The sequence below is a fragment of the Myxine glutinosa genome, chromosome 12 (genome assembly GCF_964187855.1).
Source record: "Myxine glutinosa chromosome 12, kmMyxGlut1.1, whole genome shotgun sequence".
NCBI lineage: Eukaryota > Metazoa > Chordata > Myxini > Myxiniformes > Myxinidae > Myxine > Myxine glutinosa.
Window position 1 is genome coordinate 897,201 of NC_136272.1, and position 14,951 is coordinate 912,151.

Sequence of the window (14,951 nt, forward strand, 5' to 3'; positions counted from 1 at the left end):
TAACTGTCAAAAGAAAAGATATATCGTGTCCTGCATGTATGTTTTTTTATGGACTAACTACGGGAACGCCCTTTGACCTTTATACAACCACAACGGAGGGAGGAGGGGTGATATTTACAACAACCTTTTACAACAACCTTTTACAACATTTTACCACCACCACAAAATAAAAAAACATTCTCATATTCACAACAATATATATATATATATATATATATATATATATATATATATATATATATATATATATATATATATATACATATACATACTAGCAGAAGTACCCGGCTTTGCCGGGGAGGGGAGGGGAACGGGGGGGAGGGGAGGGGAACGGGGGGGAGGGGAGAAGAGGGGGGGGGAGGGGAGAAGAGGGGGGGGAGGGGAGAAGAGGGGGGGAGGGGAGAAGAGGGGGGGGAGGGAAGAAGAGGGGGGGGAGGGGAGAAGAGGGGGAGGGGGAGAGGTGGAGGGGAGGGGGAGAGGTGGAGGGGGAGAGGTGGAGGGGAGGGGGAGAGGTGGATGGGAGAAGAGGGGGGATGGGGAGGTTGAGGGATGGGAGGGGGAGGGGGAGGGGTGGGAGGGATGGGAGGGGGAGGGGGTGGGAGGGATGGGAGGGGGGAGGGGGAGGGGGGAGGAGGAGGAGGGGGGAGGGTGAGGGGTGGGAGGGGGGAGAGGGGGAAGGGGGGAGGGGGAGGGGGGAGGGGAAGGGGGGTGAGGGATGGGAGGGTGAGGGGGTGGGAGGGGGAAGGGGGAGGGGGGAGCGGCGAAGGGGAGGGGGGAGGGAGGGGGAGGACAGAGGGGGAAGGGAGGGGGAGGACGGACGGGGGAGGGGGAAGGGGGAGGGAAGGGGAGGGCCAGTCAACAATGACATTGCAGTTCTCATGGTCGGAGATCAGCACAACAATCGCGACATCGTCCTGCATCTTCGTAAGAGCATGAAGCGGATTTTGGAGACTCACCGATCCTGTGACACACGCCCTCCAGTACCGGCGTTGCCGGGCGGGGGAAGGGAGACCCTTACATTCCCAACCCGTACATTCGCCCTCTCGACTCAAGCTCGTATTCGATTCGTATTCAAAATCGAAAGGGGAAAGGGGAAATCCTTCGTATTCGAATTCGTAAACACGAAATATGAATTAAAATTTAATTCATATCGCACAAAGTCGACACAAAACATGGTCGCATAAAGGTGAAAAAACGCAATGGCTTTTCGCCCTGAATTACGTGCAAACGTGTGACGTGTGACGGGATGGAACATCACGTGATCGCTCTGAGCGAATCAGCGAGCTGCTCGCACTGGCTGAGATTAGCGGGTACTTCGCTGAAATGCGCTGAGGTAAATATGAATAAAAAATATGGATCTCGTCAAATATTGTCTCGGCCATGTTCGTCCCAGGCTCAATGGCCATGTCTATGCCAAATATCAAGCACGTGAGCTTCTCCATTTCGGAGTCTATCGGTAACATTACACACACACACACACACACACACACACACAAACTGTGTTTTATATATATATATATATATATATATATATATATATATATATATATATATATATATACAGTAAATATATATATACAGTATATATATATATACAGTATATATATATATATATATATATATATATATATATATATATATATATATATATATATATATAGATATCAGTTAACTCGGTTCAACCACCAACTATTTTTAGGTCAACATAGTTCACATGGTCAACATAGGCCAAAGGTCAACCACTTTTCATTCAGATTTCTAGAATCCTTAATTTTCATCCGATTGACTTGAAATTTGAATATAATTTGCATATCAGCTAGCTGAATTCAACCACCAACTATTTTTGAGATCAGGATTGGCTAAAAGGTCCACATAGGCCAAAACGTCAACATCGGCCAACTTTCTAAAATTGTCAATTTTCATCTGATTAACTTAAAATTTGAAGAATATTTGCATATCAGGTCACAGAATTCAACCACCTATTATTTTTGAGGTCAAAAGGATGCTCTACTTTGTTCTCTTTGGCCAAGTGTCGCTCTGAGAGTTATTTTTCATTTGTTTGTTTGTCCCGGCGATACCTCAGCCATCCTTTTAATTTCAGCACAATAGTGAGCAAGTGCTTTGGCAAAAACGGTAAAATACAAAAACAGTATTTTATGTTTTTTGATTAACCAATTAATTGCTTAATTACTGCATTATCATCGATTATATAAGTAGTTATTTATTTCTTTTTTCATCTGGGCAATATCTCAGGCACCTTTTGAGCCCAGAAGCTGATATTATAATTGGACAACGACAGTAACCAAGTGATTTGGCTATAAACGATATTTTTGATTTATTGATTAATCAATTAATTGATTTGCTATTTTTTGAATAATGAATTTATTATTTATTTATTTTGATTGATGACTTATTTAATTAATTTTCAAAAATGGACAGCTTTGGATGAAACACTGGTGGTTTAGGTATGCCATTAGGCAATTGATTAAGAAATTATTTTACGATTCATTATTTATTGATTTTAATTATGCAATTAATCAATCAATTATTTAACACCTCTCCCTCCCAATGCAGTCTCTGTGTACTGCATGGCGGTATCGCCAGGCACCGAAGGCACCCCGTTATTGCCATACTGGAGGATGTTATTTATTTATTTGACATGGGGGTGGTGTACTTTTAATGTATCCGTACTTGTTTTTAAATTTGGTTATTCAGCTGTTGTTTACATTTTCCCTGTTGTTTTCATCTGCCTTATTTGATAGTTGTTTCGACCTCTCATCCTGTGATCAACTCTTTTATGGGGCTCAAATTTTGCGACATGAAAGCTGCATTCAGATTAACAAAAAAAAAATTGGTGTTTACTTATTTACATCTTTATATATTTTTGGGATTGCAGAAAAGGAGTTATTTACAGCAACTGCAATGGATTTCATGGGCAGAGACCAGGCTGTGCTGCGCAGCAGCATGGGTGAACGACCTACCCTGCGCACTGAGGCACACAATTCCCACTGGCTACATGGTAAGGAGCACACACATCTCGTTTTTTCATTTCTGTCCCTCACAATTCTATCCCTCTCTTTCATTCACAGACACACACACACACACACACACACACACACACACACACACACACACACACACACACACACACACACCTTGAACCATGAAATGAAGGCCATCCTATTGATGATGCCTTTCTGACTGAGGTGGTTGGCAAGCCTTAGCCCTTCTTTGAGGACTTCTTAAGCCTTTATTTCTTGCAAAGGATCTCTGCCATTAATGCATGTGAAATTGGTGTTCACACTTGCTGTCAGTTTTTGTCTGTCAACAGCATGAATAGCAGCATCATGGTTCGCTCTGTCCACCTCCACTCTCTTATTGGTAGAGATAGCAACCCCAAAAACATCGCTGAACCTCCTCCATGTTTGACAATAGGGAAGGTGTTCTTTTTCTTCAAAAGCTTCATTTTGTTTTCTGTGAACATAGAGATGATGTGCTTTTCCAAAAAGCTCTAATTTGGTCTCATCTGTCCACAGGACATTCTCCCAGAAGGATTTTGGCCTGTTCAGGTGTGTTTTGGCAAACTCCAGTCAGGCTTTATTTTGTCTGTCTGTCTCACTCTGTGTGTGTCTCTCTCTGTCTCTCTCTCTCTCTCTCTCTCTCTCTCTCTCTCTCTCTCTCTGTCTCTCTCTCTCTCTCTGTCTCTCTCTCTCTCTCTCTCTCTCTCTCTCTCTCTCTCTCTCTCTCTCTGCAGTGGGGTCCTCCTGGGTCTCCTTCCATTGAGTTGGCGATGGATGGTGCGAGTTGAATCTGTCGTACCTTGTGTCTGAAGGTCAGCTTGAATCTGTTTGGCAGGTGATCGAGGTGCTTTCTCCACCATTAGAACAATCCTTCTCTGCAATCTTCGATCAAGTTTTCTCTTGTGGCCACGTCCAGTTAGGTTGTATACATTGCCATGGGCCTTAAACTTCCTGATAACATTGCGCACGGTGCACACAGTAACATCAAGGTCTCTGGAGATGGACTTGTAGCCTTGAGGTTGTCCATGCTTTTCCACAATCTTGTGTCTGACCTCCTCAGACAATTCTCTGGTTTTCTTTATTTTCTCCATGCTAAATGCGGTACACACAGTGACACAAAACAGCAGAATGACTCCTTTTCTCTATACAAACTGGTTGAATGAGTGATTTTTAGCTCACCTGGAACAAAGTTCAGGGGAGGTTATGCGATGGCGCATTGTCCGTTTATCAGTCCATCCGTCCGTCAGTCCGTAAACACTTGAAACTTCTTCTCCGAAACCGCTGATGAGATTGCGACCCAATTTAGCATAAATTATACTTGTTGTGTTGTGACTAGTTTGTTCACGGCATTCAAAAAAAAAAATCGGGGTCTAAGGGGTTCCTCCCAAAATAGGTATTTGCTTTCTTCTCAGAAACTACACACACAATTTTGATGAAACTTAACCAAAACCTTACATGGTGGTGAGGTGTTTTTAATTACGTGGTGGTGAAGTGTTTTGAATTACGTGGTGGTGAGGTGTTTTTAATTACGTGGTGGTGAAGTGTTTTTAATTACGTGGTGGTGAGGTGTTTTTAATTACGTGGTGGTGATGAGGTGTTTTGAATTACATGGTGGTGAGGTGTTTTTAATTACGTGGTGGTGATGAGGTGTTTTGAATTACTTGGTGGTGAGGTGTTTTGAATTACGTGGTGGTGAGGTGTTTTGAATTACATGGTGGTGAGGTGTCTTGAATTACATGGTGGTGAGGTGTTTTAAATTACGTGGTGGTGAGGTGTTTTGAATTACGTGGTGGTGAGGTGTTTTTAAATGACGTGTTGGTGAGGTGTTTTTAATTACGTGGTGGTGAGGTGTTTTTAATTACGTGGTGGTGAGGTGTTTTGAATTATGTGGTGGTGAGGTGTTTTGAATTACGTGGTGGTGAGGTGTTTTGAATTACGTGGTGGTGAGGTGTTTTGAATTACGTGGTGGTGAAGTCTTTTTAAATTCGTGGTTGTGAGGTGTTTTTAATTACGTGGTGGTGAGGTGTAATCGTCCCAAATTTCCTGTCTGCACTTAACCCTCACATATGTATGTGCTGTAGGGTTCTTTTTTGAATTTGTTTTTATTTTTTCAACCTAAATTGTTTATAAAAATGTAATATCACAAACACTACAAATGAATTTTGTGCAAAATAATTGTTTGTATTTTGATTGGTGTAAATCATGACAACACAGCAACTCAGGTACAGTCATTATCCTCAGCTAAAACTAGCCCGTTCCTCAGTAACGACGCGTGGTGAGGCGAGCCAAGCTCGTGTATGTACATTTGTGAGTAAAACGTCTGCTCCTTCAATTTTTCAATTTGTCTTTAACAAATTCTCTGATGTTGCTATATTATAATAGGCGAAGGTGATTTTGTCCGTCTGTCCGGGGGTGTGGCTTAGTCCGTTTGCAGAGTAGCTCCACCCATTCTTGGAGAGGCTTCATGTAAACAAATATCCACCATTTTATTACCTCGAATGGCTTTGAGGCCTGTTTAGTTAGGCCCATGCTGTCTTTGTTTCTCATACAGGTTTATTTGAATTCTAATTCGATATATCATTTTGTGGGAGCTGTGCTCGCACGATAAAATTGGACAAAATGGACGACGCCAGGAATTAGGTTTCTCTGAGCTATTTATTCCCAGCTCACTCAAACGAACTCCAAAGCACTGAATCAGCCCATCGAACGGGCGGCAATAGATATCAGAAACTCAACACACAAAAGCCACGCCTCTCAGGCGGGGCGTGGTATGCAAATAGATAAGCCACGCCTCTCAACGGGGCGTGGTATGCAAGGCAAGCGTTCGCCCAGTAAAGGCAAGTCTCAACACACCCGGGCGAGTCCAGACACGTGACCGCTCGCCGGTTGCGTCATCGGCTGGTGCAGGGTAATTGTGTCATGCTACCGGTAACCGCTACAATTTCATTTCTAACAGTCGTTAACATATTGTTAGACTCGGTTGAAAAAAAACGGGAAGAGAATCCCAAGAAAGTTTCCGTTTATTGAACGAAATGATTTCTCAAAGGCCTGTAAACTAAAGCCCTGTGGTGCTGCGCACACACGACTCGATTGCCAGAGAGGTAGGCCACAATGCGTTGGTATAACAAAGAGTCTTTATTCAAAGCTCATACTTCAGCACTGGGCGGGCTCGAGCTTGGAGCCCGCATATATGTCCCGAGGCCACGCCTAGTCCCCGGGCGTGGCCGATCGGTCGAAAGGCGGGGCATGTGCTTTCGTTCCCCGCCTGGATGCTCGCGCCACCCACTGGTGCGCGGAATTATTGCCCCTTGTGCCCGCCACACGCGCCCCCCCAGAATTCCCGCGCACCTGAAGGGTGAGTTTGTGGGGAAGCCGGATGACCCGGCCAAAACGCCCCCTGGCGATGGGTGCCGGGCTGGGGGGTAGCCGGACGGCGGGGCTGGGGGGTGCCGGGGGTCTGACCACCGGGGGGCGGCCTCAACGCGGAGGCAGAGCTGCTTGCGGGGGGTGGTCCGGATCGAGGTGGGCCGGCTTGAGGTGGTCCACGGAGATGCGATCCGGGGCACCGCCAATGTCGATGGTGAAATATTTGTCCCCGGTCTCCAGCACATGGAAGGGCCCGTCGTACGGGGGCCTTAGCGGTGCCCGGTGGGCGTCGTGCCGGACGAAGACGTACTTCGGCGGTGCGAAGCTCCGGGGTGACGTCGGAAGGCGGGCAACCATGGTGTGCCGTCGGCACCGGGGCGAACCTCCGGGCGGTCTCCTGAAGGGCAGAGCGCTGTTGCGCCGCGGACCAAGGAGCCGTGGAGTCGGGCATAAATTCACCCAGTACCCGCAGTGGTTGCCCGAAGACCAGCTCCACCGAGGACGCGCGCAGGTCGTCCTTGGGCGCCATCCTGAGGCCCAGCAGGACCCAGGGGAGTCTGTCGACCCAGCCGCCGTTGCGGAGGCTGGCCCGGAGCGCGGCCTTCATTGAGCGATGAAAGCGCTCGCACAGGCCATTGGCCTGGGGGTGGTAGGCCGTGGTGCAGTGTAGTTTCACCCCGAGCCCTTGCGCCACCGCGGCCCAGAGCTCTGAGGTGAACTGGGGGCCGTGGTCAGACGAGATGTCCGAGGGGGCACCGAACCGGGCAACCCAAGTGGCGATGAAGGCTTGCGCCACATCAGCCGCAGACGTTGCCGCCAATGGGACGGCCTCCGGCCACTGTGTGGTGCGGTCCACCATGGTGAGGAGGTGGGTTAACCCCTGCGAGGGGGGCAGCAGTCCCACCAAGTCGACGTGCATGTGGTCAAACCGACGCTCGGGCACCGCAAACGGGGCCAACGGGGCCTGGGTGTGGCGGTGGACCTTTGCGCGCTGGCACGCGAGGCACGTCCTGGCCCAGTCGCGGACGTCCTTCCGGAGGCCATGCCAAACGAACTTCGCCGCGCCGAGCTTCTGGGATGCCTTCGTGCCTGTGTGGGACAGGACGTGGATGGCGTCAAAAACTGGGCGCCGCCAGCCAGCGGGCACGATGGGGCGAGGCCGGCCGAGGGAGACGTCGCATAGGAGGGCCGTGCCCGCGGCATCGTACAGCACCTCGGTGACGCGGAGGCCCGTGATGGCGGGTCCGCAAGGCCTGGACGCCGGGGTCGGCGGTCTGGTCCTCCGCCATCCGGGTGTAGTCGACCCCGAGGTGGACCGCGGCGCAACGGACCGGGAAAGGCAATCCGCCACCGGGTTGTCTTTACCCACCACGTGACGGATGTCCGTCGTGTACTCGGACACGGCAGAGAGGTGACGCTGCTCCCATGCCGACCATGGCTCGGCGACCTTGGCCATCGCGAACCCAAGGGGCTTGTGGTCAACGAAAGCCGTGAACGGGTGGCCCTCCAGCAGATGGCGGAAGTGTCGGACCGCCAGGTGGAGCCCGAGCAGCTCGCGGTCGAAGGTGCTGTAGCGGCGTTCGTGCGGGCGAAGCTGCCGGCTAAAAAACGCCAGCGGTTGCCAAGCACCACGCACCCACTGCTCGTGCACCGCGCCCACCGCGTAGTCCGACGCGTCGGTGGTGAGGGCGATCGGTGCATCGGGCGCCGGGTGCGCCAGCATGGTGGCGTCGGCCAGGGCCAGCTTTGCGCCCGCAAACGCCGTGGCCATCGGCTCCGACCAGGCAATGTCACCTTTGCCCGGCTTCCCCCGGAGGGCCTCGTGCAGGGGGCGCAGGACCTGGGTGACGCGGGGCACGAAGCGGTGATAAAAATTCACCATGCCCAGGAATTCCTGGAGCCCCTTGATCGTGCGGGGCCGCGGGAAATCCCTGACCGCCTCCACCTTGGCCGGTAAAGGGATGGCCCCGTGCCTTCTGATGCGGTGCCCCAAGAAGTCGATGGCGGTGACACCGAACTGGCACTTCGCGGGGTTGATGATGAGGCCATGCTGGCCCAGGCGTTCGAAGACCATGTGGAGATGGAGCAGGTGCTCCTCCCGGGACGTGCTCGTGACTAGGATGTCGTCCAGGTAGACGTAGACGAAGGACAAGTCGCGCAAGACGCTGTCCATGAGCCGCTGGAACGCCTGGGCCGCATTTTTTAATCCAAAAGGCATCTGCAAGAACTCGAAGAGGCCGAAAGGTGTTATAACGGCCATCTTTGGTACATCGTCCGGTTTTACGGGGACCTGGTGTAGCCCTGGATGAGGTCCACCTTGGAAAAAATGGTCGTTTTCGCCAACCGGACGGAAAAGTCCTGAATATGCGGGACTGGGTAGCGGTTGGGGGTGGTGGCGTCGTTGAGCCGGCGGTAGTCACCGCAAGGCCGCCATCCGCCGCTGGGCTTGGGCACAATGTGCAGAGGTGAGGCCCATGCGCTGTTGGAGCACCGGACGATGCCCAGCTGCTCCAGTGTGGCGAACTTCGCTTTCACAATGGCGAGCTTCGTTGGGTCGAGGCGGCACGCTCGGGCGTAGACTGGTGGTCCGACGGTGGGAATATGGTGTTCCACCCCGTGTTTGACAGCCACCGCTGAAAAGGTGGGCCGCGTGAGTGCTGGGAAACTGGCGAGGAGGCGGGTAAACTCGTCCGCTGCCGGAAGCGTACAGACCAACCTCGCTGGGACGGAACCGCTCAGCAAGCCGCTTGGTAAGCCGCTCGGTGAGCCGCTCAGCGAGCAAGCGAGCGAGCTGAAGGTTTCGGCCTGGACGAGGCGTTTGCGCTTAACGTCCACCAACAGCCCATTCGCACAAAGGAAATCCGCACCGAGCAGGGCCATTGGCACGCTGGCGGTGACGAAAGACCATTGGAAGCGCTGCCCCCCGAACCGCTGCGAGAGACAACGCTTCCCGACTGTGCGGATGGGAGTGCCGTTGGCGGCGAGCAAGGTGGGGCCCTAGCCCACGGCTTGCTTGTCGGACACGGAGGCAGGGAGGACGCTTACCTGCGCTCCAGTGTCGCACATAAATCGACGACCAGACGAGGTGCCTGTGATGAAAAGGAGGCTGACGGAATGGCCGATGCTCATGGCCGCAAGTGAGCGCCGGCCCGGTCGTTTCCCGACCCGTCGAAAGAGCACGGCGGGCGGCACGCCCTAGCCTTGCGGCCGAACCTGGCATGATAATAGCACCAGGTTTGCCCCGGTGGTGGCTGCCGCGTCGGTCGTGACGGCGGTGGTGGGCGGGGTGTAGCAGTGGCCACGAGGGGGCGCGGCGCTGAAGCCTCCACACCGGGATCCAGTACGGCAGCGCTATACGTCGGCCGCATGTCGCAGGCCACGCACAATTTGTCCTCCTCTCTGGCCTGGGCTCGGGGTTCCGTTATGGCCGAACCGGCCAGCTCGAGCCACACCTGCGCAGGTAGCTGGTGGAGGAAAAGCGCTCGGAAAAGGAAATCCGGGCGTTTGTCGCCAAGAAGGGACAACATATAATCCATCCGAATGGACGGTCATGTGTCGCCGATGGTGGGAAGGTCAAGGAGGCGGTCGGCACGGTCGGCCTCCGTGAGCCCGAACGTGGTGAGGAGCAGTCGTTTGAGCGCCGCGTTCTTGTGGGCGCCCGGCGGGTGCTGAATGAAGTGCCGGGCCCAAGGGCGGCGACCACGTAAAAGTACATGTTGTCGTCCGCTGTGATGCCCCGGAGCTGGAATTGGGCCTCGGCTTGCACAAACCAAACGTCGGCCTGTGCTTCCCAGAACTCCGGGAGTTTGACGGCGACAGCGTTGGTAGCCATGGCGTGTTCAGGGGTCAGCTACGGCTGAACACAGTCGGGGTCACCAGTGTGGTGCTATGCACACACAACTCGTTTGCCAAGAAGGTAGGCCACCACGCGTTGAACAAAACCAAACACTTTATTCAAAGCTCGCACGTTAGCACTGGGCGGGCTCGACTTTCGAGCCCGCGTATACGTCCAGAGGCCACGCCTTGCCCTCGGGCGTGGCCGGTCGGCCGAAAGGCGGGGCATGCATTCCAGTTCAACCCTGCACCTCATGACGCCTTTGCTCCGGGCGTGGCCCGAGCCGTGCTTCCACGCCCGGTCGCTCGCGTCGCCCACTGGTGTGCGGAATTATTACCCGCTGGCGTTGTTTCCGCCACAATATGTTAAATCAAGATGATTGTAAGGTTGTGCACCAGATTTGACAGTTTTCATTTTTTTTAAAGACCATAGTGATTGATACCTACATAATTATGTTCTCTTATGGTGAATACACTAGACCCCAAGTTTGTAGCAGCATATTGGATCCCGGAGAGTGATGATCCTGCAGACGACAAGTTGTACTTCTTCTTTCGTGAGACGGCGTTGGAGGGAGAGGCCTCGGACAAGGCCACGTACACGAGGCTGGCACAGATCTGCAGGGTCAGTTTGTCTCAACACTCGGTTTGCAACAATGAACTCACCAAGCTGAACCTTTTAACATCAGCGTTCATTTTTCACCTTTGCAGCTATACCTGATACCTTTACCGCTGTCTGTAAACGCTTATTTATCTCTTTCTATGTCCTGCTCTGAAGAACGACCTTGGAGGAACTCGCACCCTCGTTAACAAGTGGTCTACTTTTTTGAAAGCAAGACTCAGGTGTGCAGTGCCTGGTGGGGAAAATGTGGACACGCACTTCGATGAGCTGCGTAAGTGTATCCATGGTGATGATGCTTTTCATGATTAACTACTGATATCACCTGTTGACTGCATTATGGACGTGTGTTGGAGATCACCTGTTGACTGCACTATGGACGTGTGTTGGAGACAGTCGTACCGGTTTCATTTTGTTTTGGGAGGGTATAGCTCGGTATTAATTAAAATACAATTACCTCTTCAAATGGCGACTCGTTGTTTCGTATTTAGAATGCAGTATATAGAATCGTACAGTATTTAGAATTGAATAATGGGAAACACCTTTAAAGTGAAACAAGTATCTTCAAGCACTCGTTAACAGGTACATGACCTGTTGTGGCATCTTTCATTACAAGGACAGCTACCTTAGATTCCTGTTATTTTATTTCAAATTTTATTCAATCTTGAGAGAAATCCAAATGCAGAGGTATTTCAGGAATGAGAGAGGTACATTGGAAGATACATCAAGCAGGTGTATGAATCAAATTGGCGCCCCTTTGTATGAGCTTTTCTAGAGCATTACTTGGGTCCTCCTCAGAACACAAGGGTAGTCCAGCATGCACACGAGATTTTATGAATGTCCCTTCTTTTGTTTTGTTTGGCATTTTCTACAAGCTATGGAATATTCCTTCTTTTCTATAGTTTGCCATATGGCACATACCATGTAAAGGTGCCTTTCTATGCACCTGGCATTTTTCACAAGATACATTTTAAATATGAACAAAATGCATTTGTTCATCGTACAAGACTTTATTAAAGACAATATAAGACTTGAAAAAGTAAGGGGAAAAATATTCAACCCAGACGGGATTTGAGCTCAGAATCCCCACCTTGGGAGTCTGATGCCTTCTCCATTAGGCCATTGGGCCAGCAAATTTATGTATATTTATATATACTCGCAGAGTCCCTGCCCTATGGGCGATCTTGTTCCAAGCGTGCAACACATTTTTCTGCCTTCGGATATTTTCTGCTGACACAAATACTTTGACTGGAATTTCTTGCTGATTTCCTTTGGTAATATTGCTCTTGCTGATTTATGTTCAACTTCGGTGTCCTTGGTTTTTGAGGCATCTCCATTTTCCAGAAAAAAAGAAAAAACAGCAGACGTCACCCTAGCTAACAATACCTATGGCAACCCCACACTCCTCCCCTCACTCCACATCCCCCCCACAATCCCCCTTCAAGCATCACCCCAGCTAACAATACCCATGAAGCCACCTTACCCCCTCTCCCCCCACCCCATCCCCTCACAATTCCCTATCAACCATCACCCGAGACCCGAGCTAACAATACTCACGACCACCCCCACACCCCTTACCCACTACACCATCTCCCCACAATCTCCCTCCAACCGTCACCCGAGCTAACAATATACCCATGACCACCTTACCCCTCCCCCATCCCTTCACAATCCCGAATCAACCATCACCCTAGCTAACAATACCCACGACCTCCCGACCCCTCCCCCTCCACCATCCCCTCACAGTCCCCCGTCAACCGTCACCTCGGGGTCTAACAATACCCACGACAATCTGCAAGCCCCCCCACCCCCACCCTTCATTATCCCCAATCAGTATCGGAACCCGAGCTCGCAATGAACCGTTTGTCTATGTACCGTCGCCGGCAGGATCATGGTGAGTCCACAATGTGACGTCACTGGCAATCTCGAAAATCGATAGTCTCGGGGTTTTTTTTCCAAAACTTTGTGGTTAGCAAAAAAAAAAAAATTCCCTTCAAATTAGACCATGATTAATGCTTTCTTCTGTGTTTTTCAGGGGAAAAAAATTGCATTCCGGTTCCTTTTAAGGGTCTTTTGGGTCTTCAGGGTCTTTTCAGTCTTTTGGGTCTTGATGGTCTTTTGGGCCTTCAGAGTCTTTTCAGTCTTTGGGGTCCTTTCATTCTTTGGGGTTTTCATTCTTTAGGGTCTTTTTATTCTTTGGAGGTATTTTGGACTTTAAGGATCTTTGGGGTCTTTTGGATATTTGGGTCTTTTCAGTCTTTGGGGTCTTTTTGGTATTTTGGTCTTCATGGTCTTTCAGGGTGTTTGGGATATTTTTGGTCTTCAGGGTATTTTGGGTCTTTGGGCTCCATTGGGCCTTTGGGTATTTTCGACCTTTTGAGTCTTTAAGGGTCTTTGGGGTCTTTTTGTCTTTTCGGTTATTGGGTCTTCAATGATCTTTGGGATGTTTTGGGTCTTTTGGGGGTATTTTGGGTCTTTGTGGTATTTTGGGTCTTCGTGGTCTTTTGGGTCTTTAAGGGTGTTTTGAGTATTTTGAGACTTCAGGGTCTTTTGGGTCTTCTGGGTCGTTGAGGGTCTTTGGAGTATTTTCAGTCTTTGGGGTATTTTAGGTCTTCAGGGTCTTTTGGATCTTTGGGGTATTTTGGGTCTTTGGGGTCCATTGGGTCTTTTCAGTCTTTTTGGTCTTCGGGGTCTTTTAAGTCTTCGGTGTCCTTTGGGTCTTTGGGGTTCATTGGGTCTTTTCAGTCTTTGGGGTATTTTGGTTCCTCTGGGTGCTTTGGGTCCTCAGGGTCTTTTGGGGTATTTCGGGTCATTGGGGTATTTAGGGTCTTTTGGGTCCTCTGGATCTTTTGGGCCCTCAGGGTCTTCTTGGTCTTGTAGCAGAGAAACGATCCCTTATATAAAGGGAGCGGCATTTGCGCCTCCCTTTGATTTATTCAAGACGATATAAAAGACTTCAAAAAGTAAGAAGAAAAAATTACTCAACCCAGATGGGACTCAAACCTACACTCCACAGCTTGGTAGTGTGATGCCTTATCCATTACACCATTAACCCAACACATTAGATTTGAGCAATAACATTTTGAAGAGTTATAAAGTGTGTGTGTATGTGTGTGTGTGTGTGTGTGTGTGTGTGTGTGTGTGTGTGTGTGTGTGTGTGTGTGTGTGTGTGTGTGTGTGTGTGTGTGTGTGTGTGTGTGTGTGTGTGTGTGTGTGTGTGTGTGTGTGTGTATTTTTTTTTTTTTTTTTTTTTTTTGTATACAAGATCGAGGCTCGTGAAAGAACGAACATTAATCACACAAAAAGACAAACCGACACATAAAACATATAACATCGGGAGCGGTAGACAAGATGGGGAGAGAGGGGGAAGGACACAAACACAACATTTGAGAGCAGGGACCGAGAGACATGGAGACATCGAGAGATCTGAGAGAGGGCGAGGGCTTTGGGGGGGGGGGGGAGGGGCATGGGAAGGGGGCGGTGGGAGAGGTATAAAACATATGGACACTGCCAGGACTTCCAGGAAAGAAGTTGGAATTTCAAACAAGGTGGATCTGGGGTGAATTAGCGGGGGTAGAAAAGTTCAAGGTTTTGGATGGGGGAAGATAAGAGATGGTGGTGAACAGCTGTTTTAAAGACCTGGAGGGAGGAGTGGGATTGAAGGGAGTGAGGGAGTTTGTTCCAGAGGCGTGAGAAAAGAGGAATGAAAGAGTGAAGGTGAGCAGAGAGCCGAGATTTCGGCAGTTTAACCATCAGAGGGTTGCTGGCAGATCTTGTGCGACCTGTAGGAATATTTGGGGGACAGAGCACAGAGAGAGCTGGGGGTGCAAGGCCGGAGAGGAGTCGCTAGAAGACAGAAAGACCACCTACCTGCCTGCGGTGAGTGAGTGAAAGGCCCTCAGAGATAGCTTCATCGCGGGAGATTCCAATAATTCTGAAAGCTTTGGTTTCAACAGCGTGAAGCCGAGCTAGGTGTGAGGCAGGAGCACCAGCCCATAGGGGAGAACAGTATTCCATTGAGCTGCGGATGAAAGCCTTGTATGTGGTGAGGAGCTCAGGTGTGCCGAGGAAGGACTTCGCACGACGGAGGATGCCCAGTCGGCGACTGGCTTTGG

General features: G+C 50.2%; 1 protein-coding gene across 2 annotated transcripts in view; it reads left to right on the top strand.

Annotated features, from left to right (window-relative positions):
* Positions 1–2,664: 2,664 nt before the first annotated feature.
* Positions 2,665–14,951, top strand: part of LOC137438271 (semaphorin-3A) — a 90,606-nt gene continuing 78,319 nt past the window's right edge. For both annotated transcript variants that reach the window (XM_078766392.1, XM_078766393.1), the window contains exons 1-3: positions 2,665–3,019; positions 10,700–10,842; positions 10,996–11,110. In XM_078766392.1, coding sequence (XP_078622518.1) covers positions 2,680–3,019; positions 10,700–10,842; positions 10,996–11,110 — 598 coding nt within the window. In that variant the 5' untranslated portion in view covers positions 2,665–2,679. The remainder of the gene's footprint in view (positions 3,020–10,699; positions 10,843–10,995; positions 11,111–14,951) is intronic.